The sequence below is a fragment of the Meriones unguiculatus genome, chromosome 18 (assembly GCF_030254825.1).
Source record: "Meriones unguiculatus strain TT.TT164.6M chromosome 18, Bangor_MerUng_6.1, whole genome shotgun sequence".
NCBI classification, from domain to species: Eukaryota; Metazoa; Chordata; class Mammalia; order Rodentia; family Muridae; genus Meriones; species Meriones unguiculatus.
In genome coordinates this window covers 39,550,658-39,566,727 of record NC_083365.1, presented here as the reverse complement: position 1 = coordinate 39,566,727, position 16,070 = coordinate 39,550,658, and the positions used below count along the sequence as shown (strand labels likewise).

Genomic DNA, 16,070 nt, shown 5'->3' with positions numbered 1-16,070 from the left:
GCAGGAGTGAGACTTCCCATCCTCTGCAAATCCTGAAACACTCCATTTCCCGACTACCACAGTGAAGAACTACAACTCCCGGCATGTCCCGGGAGGGGTCATGTGGCGTGCCCCGCTTGCTCCCGTTGTCACGTGACTCCAGAAAGATGGCGGCCTTGACAACGGAGCATTTCGCTGCGCTCCAGAGCCTGCTGAAGGTATCTTGCCGGGGTGGGGACGCGTGCGGCGACTGTCTTAGTTTCTGGGACTTTGTGCAAAGCAAGAGTCGGGAATTAACAGGCCCTGGCTTGGAGCACTGTCCCCTGCGCCAGTACTTGTCTGTGTGACCGTGAGAAAATCGCTCAGCCGTTCTGAGCTTTTAATCAGGAGCAACAGAAATTAAACTCTCCGTGACATTAAGGAGAAAGTAAAAAAATCAGATAATCGATGTAAATGCACCCAAGAATTATTAACTACGAGTGGTTTTCCGGATTGGAGCATTGGGGTGACAAACACCAGTTCCCCATTTCATCCTGTTCTCTCTGCACGCTCTATCAGAGAAATCTCCTTCCTCTCCTCACATGGGGTCGTCGTGAAGTTTGAGTTATTCTGTAGAAGCGTGACTTTGCTTTCCCTCTTAGAACTTATCACTAGCTGACATCCTGGGTCTGTTTGTAGTCTCTTCTGAGCAACATGACTTCTATTTCCTTTTGTTTTCTTTTCTTCTCTCTTCTCCAGTTGAAGATCAGAAATGATACCCGTGACAGTCATTGTCAGCCACACAGTTAATGCCCTCTCTTTATTATGCATTTGCTTGGTCCACTCCAGAATGCTTTGACTTTGTTGTTCACAAATGTATCCCAACAAGTAGAAGAACTGATGGCACCCAGCATTTGCTGAAGAGATAGCTGTATTAGGTGCATTCGTGTAACAGAGCTGTGACTAGAAGCCTAGAATTCTTGTTCCCAGCCTTTTCTTCTTCGTTGTGGCTGATTTGAATCATTGCTTCTCCATGCCTGCTTGTCTTGGGACATTCTGTTTCCCTAGATAAACTTAAATATATGTGTGTGTATACATATATATACCTATATATGTATATCTATATACATATATACATATGTATATCTATATATATATTCATATAGCACAGATACTGAAAATGCGGAAATCATGAGTGCCTTCACTTGATGACTACACACTCATGTAGCCAACAACAGATCGCAAACTGAAGCACAAGCAGTACCCTCGTGGCTCCTTGACTACTTCTTCCACTCGCCTTTCCAGCAGTGCATTGCTTCAGACACGCTCAGTTTAATATTGCTCATATTTGAACTTCACAAAAACAGAACACTTCAGCAATAGCTCGTTCGTTTTCATTGCTCTGCTTTTTGAATAAGCTTTATTTAAAAGCTAACTGGAATGCCTCACGTAGTTGTAAGAAATAATTCAGAGAGATGCTCTTTACCTTCTGTCAAGTGTGCCCTAATGGTGACTTCCTGAAAATCTTCAGAATAATATCACAGTTGAGGTATTTACATTGATACAGTCAAACTGCAAGGTATCTCTGTCAGTGTAAGACCTCTGGGTTGATGTCTTATAGCCGTGCTCACCTGCAGTAGACCTCCAGCCTTCTTTACTCTTTGGCATTCTTCGGTTATTCTTTTTCATTTCAAGAACTTTTGTAAACCCTACGGTAGTGATGTTTGTGGATTGGCTTTCCTCACTCAGCCTAATTCTCTAGGGCAGTAGTTCTCAACCTGTGGGTTGCAACCCCTTTGGAGTTCTCTTATCAGTTATCCTGCATATCAGATAGTTACGTTATGATTATCAACAGTAGCAAAATTACACTTATGAAGTAGCAACAAAATAATTTTGTGGTTGGGGGTCACCACAACATGAGAAACTGTGCTAAAGGTTCGCAGCATTAGGAAGGTTAAGAAACCACCACTCTAGAGAATCATACAAATCACATGTACAACATTTGCTTCCTTTTTATTGCTTAGGAGTATTCTGTAATGTATTTTTCTTTGCTCATTGGTCGGTTGAAAGATATATAGAGTATTTTCAGTACTTGCAATTACAAATAAAGTTGCCAGGTCATCCAGAAGCTGCATGATTTGAAGATATCTCCCAACTTCCCGAGTGCCTGCACTACTTCACACATCAACATCTGGGGTTGTCAGGATATCCTATCTGAATCATTCTGGTAAATGTGTTTTGGATCTGTGTGTGGGGTTTGTGTGCGTGTGTGGCGGGGGGAGGTTTTAGGTGTGTACATGTGGTGGTCAGAAGACAAGCTTGGGCGTCAGTTCTTGCCTTCAGTCTTGTTGGAGATTTTTCTCATTATCTGTTGCAGCGTACACCAGGCTCACTGCCCACGAGCTGGGAATGCCCCTTCTGCCTATCAATTTCAGACAGGAGCCCTAGCATTGCAGGCATGGGCCCTTATTTGGGTTTCGTGTGTGTTCTGGGGATCCAAACTTGGGTCATCAGGCCTGTGTAGCAAGTGTTTGATCCTGGAAGCTGTCTGTCTTTCCTATTTGACTCTGCGGTCCATACTGAGCTTATTTTGTATGAAGTGTATGCTACTTAATTTGAGTGTGCTTTTTTAATGTCAAACTGTTTTAGTGCAGTTTTTAACTGTTTGTTGAAAAGCAAATTTTCTTCCACTGAATTGCTTTTGTAATTCAAGAATCCCTTGGCCATATTTGCATGTGTTTGTTTAGGGGTTCTCTGTTGCCTTGATTTCTGTGTTTATCCTTCTGTGTATACACAGGCTTGATTGCCCTAATTATATAATACATCTTGACGTCAGACCAATTCTTCCTATTTTATTCTTTTTTTTTTTTTTTTCTCAAAATCTTTGGCTGGGGACATAGCTCAGTCAGTAAATCACGTGTTATGCAGGCACATGTTAAGCATGAAGCTGTGGGTATGATACCTGGATCCCATGTGAAAAAGCCAATGTGATGGTGTGCACTTGTTATCCTAATACAGGGAGGCAGAGGCAGCTGGATTCCTGGGGCAGGCTGGGCAGCCTTGGCTATTTGGCTGGTTTGGACCAGTGGTAGCACTTGTTTGAAGAAGCAAGGTAGATGGTGCCTGAGGACCCACAGTGAGACAGTCTTCTGCCTCCACATACATGCACACACATATGCACACTTATCTCCCAACACATTCACACACACACACACACACACACACACACACATGCTCACGCACATTGCTTTAGCTATTCTAACTCCTTTGCCTTTAAGTATACATTTTTAAATGTTGTTGGCTACATGTAAAACAAACTTGCTTAGATTTTGCTAGGGATTGTATTGAACATAAGTAGCAATTAGCAGGAAATTGCCCTCTTTAGGATATTGAATCTCCCAGTACATAAACTTGATGTGTCTCCATATTCATCTTATCTTCTCTGAGCCCTTCTGTCTGCAGTGTGTAGTCATAGCACAGAAGTCCTAGAATTCATTGTTTGACCAACTGCAAGTGACACTTTTAAAATTATGTCTACATGTCCATTACTTGGACAGATAGCACCCAAATTAAGATGGTTCAACTCTTAATTGTTTTACAACAATGTGAAAATTATAGCATTGCATCAAAACAATACTTTGAATCATCTCCTAGCTTTCAGCATCTGTGGGAGATGCTGGAAATGCCAGATGGCAGTTCCTTGGCATCCAGTGATCCTGGCGGCATTTAGTATAAACAGCTCGCTCTATCCAGTGTACTGTGACCAAACCATGTCACCAAACCATGAGATTCATAGTTTAGGTGTATTATATGTATTTTCTAATTAGGGTATTTTTAGAAATAATTATTTATTTTTATTTTATGTGCATTGGTGTTTTGCCTGCATGTATGTCTGTGTGAGGGTGTCAGATCTTGGAGTTACAGACAGTTGTGAACTGCCATGTGAGAGCTGGGAATTGAAGCTGGATCCTCTGAAAGAGCAGTCAGTGCTCTTACCTGCTGAGCCATCTCTCCAGCCCCCTAGTTAGGGTATTTTAAAGACAGGATGGATGTCATCCTGTGCTAAGTCAAGGGATATCTCTGTGTAGAAATAAAGCTGGATTTTGGGTGTTGATTTTGTAACTCCAAATGTGTTGAATTACTTATACTAGGTTTTGGTTTGGGGCTTTTTATTTTGTTTGTTTGTTTTTGGGGTGTGTGTGTGTGTGTGTGTGTGTGTGTATGTGTATGTGTGTACATTCCTTGGAACTTTCCATGTAGAAAATCATCTTTATCAGCAGAGACTTTTAATTCTTCCTGTGTAGTCTGCATAGCCTTATGTCCTTTGTCTTTCCTTATTTCTGGAACTCTCAGGGATTTGCTCAGAAGAGTGGTGAGTCTGAAGACAAGACATTGTCTTGCAACTAGTACATTTGTGGGGATCACAGAAGCCCTGGGTGAACATGTAAGGAACAGATGAAGTCCTGAGTGAGTGTGTAGTATTGACACGGACTCCGGTGCATCAGACCCATGGGAATTGGCCACCATGTCAGGCTCAGGGAATTGTCAAAGCCTTCCTTTGATCTGTGTGCAAATGTTGACAGAGTGTTCAGAAAGCATCCACTGCAGCTTCTTCCTCCAAGAGCGTGTGTGGAGACTAGCTGCCCCCCTCTCCTGCCGTACGTAATGAACAGGTTTGGGTCCGGGGTTTTGCATGGTGGTTGGTGCCGCTCCATCAGAGTGAGTACAGCCTACTCCATCCCACACTTTCTGTATACATGTCTGTGTTAGTTCTTTTCTTCCATCCTTGTGAGTACAGAGCTATGCTGGACATAGCATGAGCTGTTAACTATTAGCCCTCAATTCTCCTGTGCTGATTGGCCAAGCGGGATTATGAGGCTGCAGTTTCATGGAATGCGCTCCCCTAGGTTTTGAGTGTCTACACTGGCCTGCCATGATGCCAGGTAGATTTTTCTAAGAATTTCAATTTTTAATTTATTTTATTTTAAATTTATTTGAGTGTGTGTGTGTGTGTGTGTGTGTGTGTGTGAGAGAGAGAGAGAGAGAGAGAGAGAGAGAGAGTGGTATTCGCATGTGCCATGATGCAGGTATAGAGTCAGAAAACAACTTGCAGGACTTGGTTCTCTTCCTTCCACCATGTAGGTTGCAGGAATCAAACTCCGGTCCTCAGGCTTTGCAGCACATGCCCTCTTTACCTGCCAGACCAAACTAGTTGAGAGAGTTTGTTTGTTTGCTTGTTTGTTTGGGTAAAAAAAAAAACCTCATGTTTAATTTCATCAAACATTTTTTTTCTTGAGATTGTCTGCCCACATCAAATCTGTTAAAATTGTGAATTATATAGATTTTCAAATATTTAACCAGATTCATATCCCAGTAATAAATCCCATCTGGCCATCGTGTATTATCTATACTTTATAAATTTCACATTTTTATATGCTAACATTTTGCTAAGCATTTCTATGTCAGTTTCTATGAAAGGATACTGATCTGTAACTATCCAGACTGTCTGGTTTAGATATTAAGGTAATTTGCTCATAAAATTCATGGAAAACTGTTATTTTCTCCTCTGTTTTCTAAAAGAGATTTATAGACTTGATATTTTTAATCTTGAAATGTTTGTTAGAATTCTTCAGTAAAAATGTTATGTTTTAGAGTTTTCTTTCTTTTTCTTTTCTTTTTTTTTTTTGAGTTAACGTTGTAGATGCAATTTCCTGAACAGTGACAGCTGTCACGTATCTTTTCCGTATGAGGGCACTGTGATGGTGTTTTTGAGTAATTGGTCCATTTTTTGTGGAAGCCATCAGGTTTGTGTGTAGGTTTTTCTTTATCCTTTGAATATCTGGCTCGTCACTTTTGCCAGCTCTTTGTTTCACTTACTTCCCCTGTCTTCTTACTGGGGAAGTGTGACATGGATGTCAATTAGAGTGATGAATGGTGTTGCTGAGTTCTTTCGTTTCCTGTTTCCATATCTGGCTGGTTCTGTCAGTTGCTGAAGGAGAGGTGTTGCTGTGCCCGCTGCATTTGGGAAGTCACCTGTTTCTCCTTAGATTTTTGTCAGTTTCCAATTCACAGTTTGCAGTCCTTGTGCTGTGTGAATACACATTCTGGATGCCTGGATGTCTTCTTGGTAGACAGAACCTTGCAGCATTTTATAATGTTGTCCTGATAGTTTTCTTTTTGCAAAGTATGGTTTATCTAACATCAATGTGGCCATTCTTGTGTTCCTTTGATTAGTGTTTGCATGGCATTCGTTATTCATCCATCTACTTTTTTTACTACCCATATACTATCTCCTTGTATATAGCATTTAATATTTTTCATCCACTCTTGCCAATTTTTTATGTTAATTAGAATTTTTAGGTCACATAGAGTTCATATAAATAGTGCCGTGCTAGGACTTAAATCTGCTCTTTTTTTGTTTTTCTGCTCATTTTTTAATTTTATTTTTCTTTTTTACATTTCTCTGCTTCCCCACTGGTTACTTGAACATTTTAAAAATAATTCTATTTGGGGGGCTAGAAAGAAGGCTAAATGTGTAAGAGTGCTTGCTGTGCAAGCATGAGAACCAGAGTTTGAATTCCCAGCACTCACTTACAAAGATTTATATGGCCACACAGCTGCCTGTAATCCAGGCACTTGTAGTGCTCAGGGACAGGGGGATCTCTGAGGTTTGCTGGCTGCTGGCCCACTTCCAGCTTCAGTGAGAGACCTTGACTCAAGGGAATAAGGAGAGTGATGAAGCAGGACACTGGACATCCTCACCTGGTATACACACACTCATATACACACACCTGCACACTCATGCACACACATCTACACACATACATCATACATGTACACACATGCACACATGCATGCACACACATGTATATTATCTTTTTAATAGAGCGTTTCTAATCGTACTTTGTGTATATATATTTTATCACAGTCTGTTGGTGTCATCATTTTATCAGTTAGGATGAAGTCTAGTTATAACACATTTGTTTTAAATCTTTCTTCTTTATCACACTTAAAGCTCCACCAAACAGTTATTATTATTTTTGCTTTAGCCTTCAGATGTAATTTAGGAAATGTAGTCTTTACATCTTTGCTTGTTCTTTTCTGTTTTTGTGTTCCAGGAAAATCTATAAAAGCACTGATTGACAAAGTCAGAAGGTGACAGCCTAGTGTCAGGTATATTGTTGACGCTGATGGTACCAGGATCGGCTTGTAAAGCTCACATAACAGTTCCGTGTGTCCCTAGGATGCCAGGAAGCTGCAGAGAAAAGAGGCCAGTGTTGCTGGGGGCCAGGATGGCAGTGAGGACCCAAGATAGTTTCAGTCAGGCCACAGTGGATCCCCACACTTCTGTTGTTCCTCTTCTGTTGAAAAACATGACAGTCGTTCTTTGTAACAGATCTTCTGACAGATTACCTTGGTTTTCTTTCATTCCTGATGAAGATTTTACTAGCTGAGGGTTCTAGTTCATTCTGTATCTGAGACATATGCTTTCTTGCCTCTCTTGAGTTCTGACATGAAAGCCGTTGTCATTCTGAGTGTTTCTCACACGACTTACACTTTTTTAAAAAATTTAATTTCTATGTCTTGGTGTGAGGTTTTAAAAATTATGTTCTTTAGGCTTTACTTGGGTTCTTGAGACATTTGCCATTAAGTCTGGTTAAACTTGGAAAGTTTAATAATATGTTCTATTACTTCCTAAAACATTATATATCTATCCATCTATCTATCATCTATTTATTATCTATCTACCTACCTACCTATCATCTGTCTGTCTATCTACCTATCTATCTACCATTTTCCCTTCTATTGCCTCCATTTACTGTAAATGTTTTTATTTCCTCAGATGTGAGGATGAGATGCAAGCTGTTTCCAAGCCTTTCTAGCTCTTTCTAACTTCTCACTGGTTGGTTTAGCTCAGCTCTTCTTGCCTAAAAGCTTCTCCAAGCTGACTGTTTCAAACTGGCTTCTTTTGGATTCTGACTGAATTTCTCTGCCTCTCCTCAAACTAATTCTGTCAATATGTTTTACTCTTCTGGCTCCTTCTCATTCTCAGGCTCATTCTGTCTTCACCTGTGTCTGGCTTGTTCTCTCTGCAACCTGTCTCTGTAAAACTGTCCCAGTCAAGTAGCGTCTCTTTCCTGTCCTTTTCTCAGGCGAGTTGGGTGTATCCTATCTCTGACTCATTCTGTCAAATCTTTCTCTGATTCTTCACTTTGTTTGTTCCTTAAATAGACATCACTTTCAAACATGGCTGCTTCCTTCTAGAAACTAACTTTACTTTCATTGTTTGGGGTGAAAGGTGTGTACTAAGAGGGTGTCTATATTCCAGCCAGACCATACTGTAATCCAGAGTGTGTCTGCATTCCAGCTGGATCACATAGACCTAGAAGGTCTTTGGATGTGATCCCTTGCCAGAGCAGACATGTTGCTGGATTAAACTTTCTCTCCACATGACTTCAGTGCTACCTACCCTTGTTAGATCTTTGGTGGAGCCCTGCAGGCCCCCGAGGCCTTGTTGACTAACTTCAGTCTGTTTTTCCTCTGTTCAGGCTGTGTAGTTTCATATAGTGGGCTGTCTTTCATCTGCCCCTCAGAGCAGTGTGCCTTGTTACAAGTGATGGGAATGAAGATCCCTAGCTTCCCAGTGGTCTTTCCTGGATACTACCCTAGCAGAGATGCTGGGATTCCTTGCTGGAACATCACAGGGCTTGGTGCTCACAGTGAGGCTTCCTCTCAGCCATTGCTGGCCCCGGTGATGTGTGTTCACAGTTCTTTATGGGATAGCTGTTGTTGGCTGAAGTAGTTTGTTTGTTTGTTTGTTTGTTTGTTTGTTTTTAAGTTTTCTGTCTTAGGAGGTTGCCTCTCTAGGGCAAGGTCTGGGATCAATAAGACAAAGGGAAACTAAGAACCTCATCACTGTGTTGTTCCCTGGGCCTCATCCTAGCAGGTCTGGCCCCCATCCCCCACCCCCTGCCTCCATCCATGGTTGAGTTTGTTTTCCCTAAGTGCCTAGAGATATTAGTTGTTTTCAGCAGGGTGAATAGGGAAAGGCACATCCATCTTCCCAGAAACAGAAACGCCCCATGATCCTTCATTGTTAAGAATCTCTCAAAAGCATCATCAAACAACCAACACAAATGTCTGCAGACTGTAACTTTGTGTTTTCCATCTGTACATTAACTCCTAGGCCTCCTCAAAAGATGTCGTCAGACAACTGTGCCAAGAAAGCTTTTCCAGTTCAGCCCTTGACTCGAAGAAACTCTTGGACCTGACATGTTCCAGCTTGTCTGTAACCCAGGAGGAGGCAGAGCAAGTAAGTGTGGTGAGATGTGACCTTCACCCATTGGTCCTTATCACTTGCTGACCTCTCTCTTGACTTCCCAGTCAGCTTCGGGTCCAAAGACCTTTTCTCATTGACACATCTGTTGACAGTGTAGACAACTTCAGACTGATTTTTTAAAACAGTAATGAACTCTAAGGGTTTCATCTTTGAGCCTTTCGTTGTGACACATAACTCTGATAAATAACCAGAGTTCCAGGCCACTTTTATTACCTAGACTTATTACCTAGGCCGTGTATTAAAAAACAAAACAAAACAAAAACCACGACCCTTTCTGAGTTTTGTGCCCAGAGTGTGACTTGTGGGTGCTGATGAAGTGTCAGCTGGGCAGCTTCAGGCAACCTTACAGGGATGTCTTTGAGCTCAGGCACGGTGGCCTGAGTGGCATTAAAGAGTACCTACTGCTGGGTTCAATCAGGCTCCCTCAGGGATGCTGTGTTCCCCACACTCCATCTCTTCCCTCCCGCTCATGTGATGTCTTCTGCTCAGCTTATATGATTTTCTTCAGGCAGCTAAGAGGAAGCCAGGGTGATTCATGCTAAATTACACATCAGTGACAGTATTGTTCATCCAGGGCAGATGTGCTTGACCTAGCTTCATTCAGTTGGCACTGTTATTGCCATTATGTTTTCTTTATTCTAGAGCTTTATTCATGGAAATCAACTATAGGAAAGCAAAAGGCAGAAGTAAGATTGTAGACTTAGTTTAAGGATACCCTTAAAATAAATGCTGAAGCAAGAACTTGGGTACAGCTGGGTGATTCTAGGAAAACAGGAAGGAATGGGAAAAATTAAACAGAGAACCGAGACAAGCCCATTCCAAAACATGTTGATAAAGTGGTCACTGCTGTGGCATTAACTCAAGCTGCTGCAAGCTTCTCTTCCCTTTGCTTTAGGCTGTGTTCATTTATAGTCAGACAGCCTCCATGGTATCAGATAAACCTGCAAAGCAGAGAAGCTCCTCCTCTGCTCACCTCCAGAGCTTTCTTGGGTTCAACTAAGCATCATTACGTTCTTATGTGAATACTCAGCTATGTTTTGCTGCAGATCCATAAGGACATACTATGCTATAGCTCAAAGGCAGAGTTCTGGCCTGCTGTGCAGAAACCTTGGGTTTGATGTCCAGGGCCTATAAGGATATAAGATAGGAAAACATAGCAAGGCAGGGTCTAAGACTCCTCTTTCACAGAGGGAGTCACGCCACTAGGTAGACCAAGAACTATTTTTCTTTGATCTTCCTGGTGACAGCTTAAAGGTAAGGACGTGAGATGCCTTCCTTCCTAGTTCAAAGCCTGTACTCCAGGGGAACCAATATCTCCTCTAACAGCTCAATAAGCACAGGTTCAAATTCTTGCAAGGAGGGTACAGCCTCACTCAGGGAAGTGTGGCCTAGTGTTTTTACAGTCTTCTTAGTCCAGAGGCATTGGCCCAATGCAGGATTGCCTAGGAACCCAGATGGCCTTCCACTTCTCTCGGGTTACCAGGGAAACAGCATCACAAAGTTAAGCGAAGGTCAGATTCTTCCACAGAAGGCAAAAGATACATAACCCTTTGCCTACAGCTAACAAGTTTCTGACAAGCAGATGGCTTCCTAAGTCAGGTAGCTGTGTCTGTCTTCTGAAAGAACCAGTGAACTAGCAAAGTCATGCTGGGTGTCAGCATCTGCTACAGAGGACCCCACACTTCGTGTGACTTTGGTAGTGCACCCCATGGGTGAGTACAGCGCTCTACCCCTGCCCCTCTGTGTATACCCTGCTGCCTCCACCCTGCAGCTACATGGCTGCCCTGTCTCTCCTACAGCTGCTCCAGGCCCTGCACCACTTCACAAGGCTGGTGGCATTCCGGGACCTGTCCTCTGCTGAGGCAATTCTGGCTCTCTTTCCAGAAAATTTCCACCAAAACCTCAAAAACCTGCTGACAAAAATCATCCTGGAGCACATGTGAGTGTGTGCTTTTGAGTCTCTCTTCTAACTTTAGTAATTGTTAGTAATAATTTATTACTTCTGTAGAAATAATACAAGTTTGTGATTGAAAATGCATACAGATAAGTGATAAAAGAAAGTAAGACACTTATAATCCCACACCCAGAGGTCAGTTGCATCCATTCTTTAATGGAAAGCTATTTATTTGTGTGCTTATTTTTATTATGTGCAAAAGGGTCTCGTGTAGCTGGCCTTGAACTCCATTTGAGGCCAAGGATGACACTGCACTTGTGTTCCTTCTTCCCCCATCTCCCAGGTGCTGAGATTACAAGTGTGTTTTCCCACTGCTGGCTTGAAATTGAGAACCTGGTGCTTCTCTTTGCATATATATATGTGGAGCAGATGATCTTTTGGTTTTGTTTTTAACAAAACCTTACTGTTTTATAGCTTGCATATTTTCAGCAAACAGTATTAATATGATGACACTTCAGTAAATGACCTTAAGGTCATTTTTAATAGTTGTTAAAATATATTCTAGTACATGGAGGAATTTGATATCATTTTTTAACTCCCTAAAGGTTAACCTTTTAGATATTGGCAGTTTGTCCCCAAAACAATTTGTGATAGAAATCTTGTTATGTATGCAGTTATTCACTAACTGGCTTAAAGGCCATGTGCATACCGGGACATAGTGGCTTTTGCCTTGATAATAATATCAAGTTGGCTACCAGAAGCATTGTTGCAACACTTTTTTTTAGATTAGGGCTCCCTGTGTAGCCCAGGTTAGCCTTGCATATGGAGCCTGTTGTTTCTGCTGCTCTGATTGCAGGCATGGCCCTCAAAGCCTGATGTCACAGCATGGAGATTTCTTTGCTTTCCCCATGTCTATGGCTGCGAAGTGGTAGCTCACTTTAGCTTTTAATTTTTGACATGAGAGATGTTGAATGTCTTTTTTCCATGTTTATTGGTCATTTTTAAAATCTATTTTGTGAGTTGTCTGTATCTTCTCAGCTGGGAAGATACTTTTCCGCATGAATCTTAAGTCGAAAGTGATTGTTGTCTAGCTGACAGCTGGAGGGGGGGCCAACAGCAGCAACTGGTAATGGCTGCTTACCAAGGGCTCTGTTGCTTATTTAGAACTCTCACATGTGACCACATATTATTCAGACTGCTTGGCACCTCACTCTGATGCTGCTTGCTCTGGCATTGGCAGGCTTGTGTGGTGTGTTTTACATATGCGGTACTCACGGTAGGTCTACAGGGGAGAAAGAGTGAATTGATCATTTCTGTTTTGTCTCTGAGACCAGTAGCACAAGGGGATCGCAACACATTAAGCTTTCTAATTATCTTTAAAGTTTCTTTTATTACATGTGTTTATTTAGAGGGCTGCGGGGCATGTCGTGACAAGGAGGTCTGAGGGTGGCTTGCGGGACTTAGTTCTCTTGTTTGATCATATGGGTCTCACAGATTGAGCCAGGATCCTGTTAGGGTCGCTTTCGTTTCATGCCTTTTATGTTTGTTTGTTTGTTTGTTTTCCCAGCAGTGTTTGGGCCTTACCATCACTGAGCTTTGTAAAACAATAAAAAACTGCCTTTGAAGGGAGGGGTTTCTGAGGCCTTTTCTTGGAAAGAGGTCACAAGCCCGGGTCCATCATTAACCGGAAAGTGTACCCTCATTGCTCTCCTATTGTTTCTTCTTCATCTTTCCCTCTTAAACAGATCTACTTGGAGAACTGAAGCCCAAGCAAACCAGAGTGAGTACTGAGGCACCAGCCCCCCCTTGACCCTGCTTTTCAGTGCCAGCCCTGAGTCCCCCAAGTCAGAACTTGACCACAGATCAAAGAGAGCTCTTCCAGTCCCAAATCACACTCTGTGTTGTACCTTTTGAATTTCATTTATTATTATCACTGTTATTATTATTATATGTTATGATAGAAGCAGGTTCTAACAGAAATACCTAAGCAGAAAGTGAATTACCTAAAGTATATGTCAGTGAAGACAAAAATAAAGAGGGGAACAAAGCCGGCTAATAGGAAGGGGAGGAGGAGAAAGAAGGAAATGGGTATGGGGTGGGATGTGCTCAACAGATATGCATATGACAGTGACCTTAGGCAACACAGTACCATGTACAATGAATATAAACAATGAGGATTATGTGTGTGTGTGTGTGATTTGCAAAAAGGAGAGAATAGTCATTGAAATTGCTACAAGAGGTTTTATATGTGCTGAGTGACTGCCCTTGCACTGTGTGACTTTCAGCAAGTCACACAGCTGGAGCTCTGTGTCTGCACTGGCTCATCCCAGCTGCTCTGCTATCTGGGCTTCTAGATGAGGAGGCAGGCTGGGGCCTTCAAGCCAAGGCCATGTCTTCTGTAAGACAAAATTTCTAGCACTGTTGCTGAAGTTGCCCTTCCTCTACGACTTGGGCCATGGCTGCATCTCTACTTTGTGTCACTTGTCCCTCTATCTGAGCATCTGCAGTGTGAGTGTCTGGAGATGCACTCATTGGGAGTGGCAGCAAGCAGTGTGTCAGGCACAACGTGTAGGTCCGAGGCCCTCCCTGTCTCTTTCTGAGACTGGCCCATAGACCGGATGTATCGTATGTATACATTCCTTACAGTCATCTGTCATCAGATAAAAGCCCAGGAGAGACAGGTGGTATAGCCTCTGATCAAAACTGTCCCCTCCACAGTCTCTCTGCCACGCCTGATGGACCTGGACTGGAGAGTGGACATCAAAACCTCCTCAGACAGCATCAGCCGCATGGCTGTCCCCACCTGCCTGCTCCAGATGAAGGTATGGCCAGTGTCGAGCCCCTCAGAAGGAAAGAGGGAATGATAGTGAGTTGCCTCCCCCACCCCAGCCATCTAAAACATCAGCAGTCAAGGTAAAAAATGATAGTAACAATAATAAGCACCCAAATGTGGTGCTTATCGGTGATACCTGCAGTGCCAGGTAAAAGCCGAAGTTTCAGGACAGGTGCAGAATGTTGTGTTTCTTAGATGATGTGCTGTGTCTGAAGGTGTCCAGCTTTAACAGCAGGGTTACACGTGTAGAGGTCAGCTAGCCCTTCAGATCCACCCAGTAGCCAGCTTCTCACTAGCTTCCTGTCCCACAGAACTGGGCCATCACTGCCGTACGTAGCCCAGCCCAAGTGTCTGTTGGCAGTCGATTGGTGAACACTTCATTTTCCTATTCACATGCCCTATCTCATTATCTTCACCTTATTGTTCTTTTCTGGAACCTGATAAAGGCCCATACCCATTTGGTAGGATTTGTGAGTTAAAATTAGAAGGGTACATGCTATAGCCACTTCCCCAGATGCCAGAAATTCAACATCTACAGAAGACAAGGAAGTGTCTTTAACAGGTCCCTTTCAAAATACAATAAGTAACATTTCATTTCTTCTAAGAGCAAATAAGTATATTTGGAACTTTGCTATTCATTGTCCAGTTGTTTTATGACTCCATAGAGCCTGCTTGTCAAAATGTGGTATAAACAGGTAGTGTTTTCTCACCTGAGTGCTGAGACCTGGCATCGGAGATGTAAATGAGCCTTCACTCACCTGCAGCAGGAGTGGCCCGGTTGCGCATCTCCCTCACTGTCAGCTGCTAAAGGATGGGAGGCTGGGATTCTCTGCTACACTCACTTCTCCTAGGAGCCCATAGAACTGGGTAGGGCTCACTTTCCGGGAGAAAGCAAGTCAGGCAGCCTTGACTTTCTGGACCACATTCTTCTTGCAGATCCAAGAAGATCCTAGTCTGTGTGGAGACAAACCCTCCATCTCAGCTGTGACCATGGAGCTGAGCAAAGAAACGCTGGACACCATGTTAGATGGGCTGGGCCGCATCCGGGACCAGCTCTCTGCTGTAGCCAATAAATGAGCTAGCCAGCTACTGACCTGCAAAGGTGTGGGGTCAGCACCGGGGCTGACAATGGGCAGAGGTGGGAGGAGAGGCTGCTGCCACTCAGAAGGCACAGTGAGGGAATGAAGCAGCCAAGGCTGCTGCTGCCCTCTGCTCTTCTTTTTGTTTCTTTACCTGGTGATGAGCAGGAGCCGCCATCCCTGAGAAGGCCCCAGGTGACGCCGAACTGCTGCCACCAGCAGCGTGAGGGAACATATTCTTTATATCAGCTGCCTGTGTGCACTGCTGTGGAAAACGCAGGCCCATACTATGGCGCCCACCTCATGAGCGAGCTTACCTCCAGCATTAGCTCAGATGAGCTCAGTTCAAGCCTTGGAAAACAAGGAGGGAACTGGAGAGATGCCAGCAGTGCCTGCTCTCGGTCACAGAAACCAGCCAAGTGGAGCACCGCAGCTTGGTCCCTTCAGAGCCTGCCCTGAGCTTGCAGCCCTGCTGGGCCCCAGCTCCAGTTCAAAAATCTGAAACAAACTGTTAGCCACTGCTCCTGGGCGAGAAGGCAGAAAGATTGGAAATAAATAACAGTTTGATGATTTTGGTCATGGTTCTTCTTAAGTCTGTATCTTCAGCCCTCACTACCTCTCATTCAGGTAAATGACCTCAGCTTCTTAATTCCACAAAGCTCACAGCTGCATAGCATGAGGTGATACAAAGTACATGAACCCCACAGCTCTCTGCTGTTGCCGGTGACATGAAACAAAATAACAAGGCTACCAGTCAGTAGAGGCACTCCTAAGAGTTTAGCTATGTGAGAACATCTCTCATGTGCCTCACATGCATAAGACCCATGTCTGGAACTTTTTCTCTCCTTCAATGATCTCCATAGAAGCACAGTCCAGCCTGATTTGAATTGGTGTGTTAAGAGTGTGTGTATGACTGTGACTGTGTGTGTGCATGCATATATGTATGCTCATTTGCGTGTGTGTGTG

The 16,070-nt window shown here is 43.2% G+C and overlaps 1 protein-coding gene across 1 annotated transcript; it reads left to right on the top strand.

Moving 5' to 3' along the window:
* The first annotated feature begins 70 nt into the window (after nucleotides 1-70).
* Commd9 (COMM domain containing 9) lies at nucleotides 71-15,674 on the top strand. The gene is made up of 6 exons (XM_021651911.2): nucleotides 71-197; nucleotides 9,146-9,271; nucleotides 11,098-11,237; nucleotides 12,938-12,972; nucleotides 13,911-14,014; nucleotides 14,962-15,674. The coding sequence occupies exons 1-6, from the start codon at nucleotides 84-86 to the stop codon at nucleotides 15,100-15,102; spliced, it is 660 nt and encodes a 219-aa protein (XP_021507586.2). The 5' UTR covers nucleotides 71-83; the 3' UTR covers nucleotides 15,103-15,674.
* The last annotated feature ends 396 nt before the right edge of the window (nucleotides 15,675-16,070 follow it).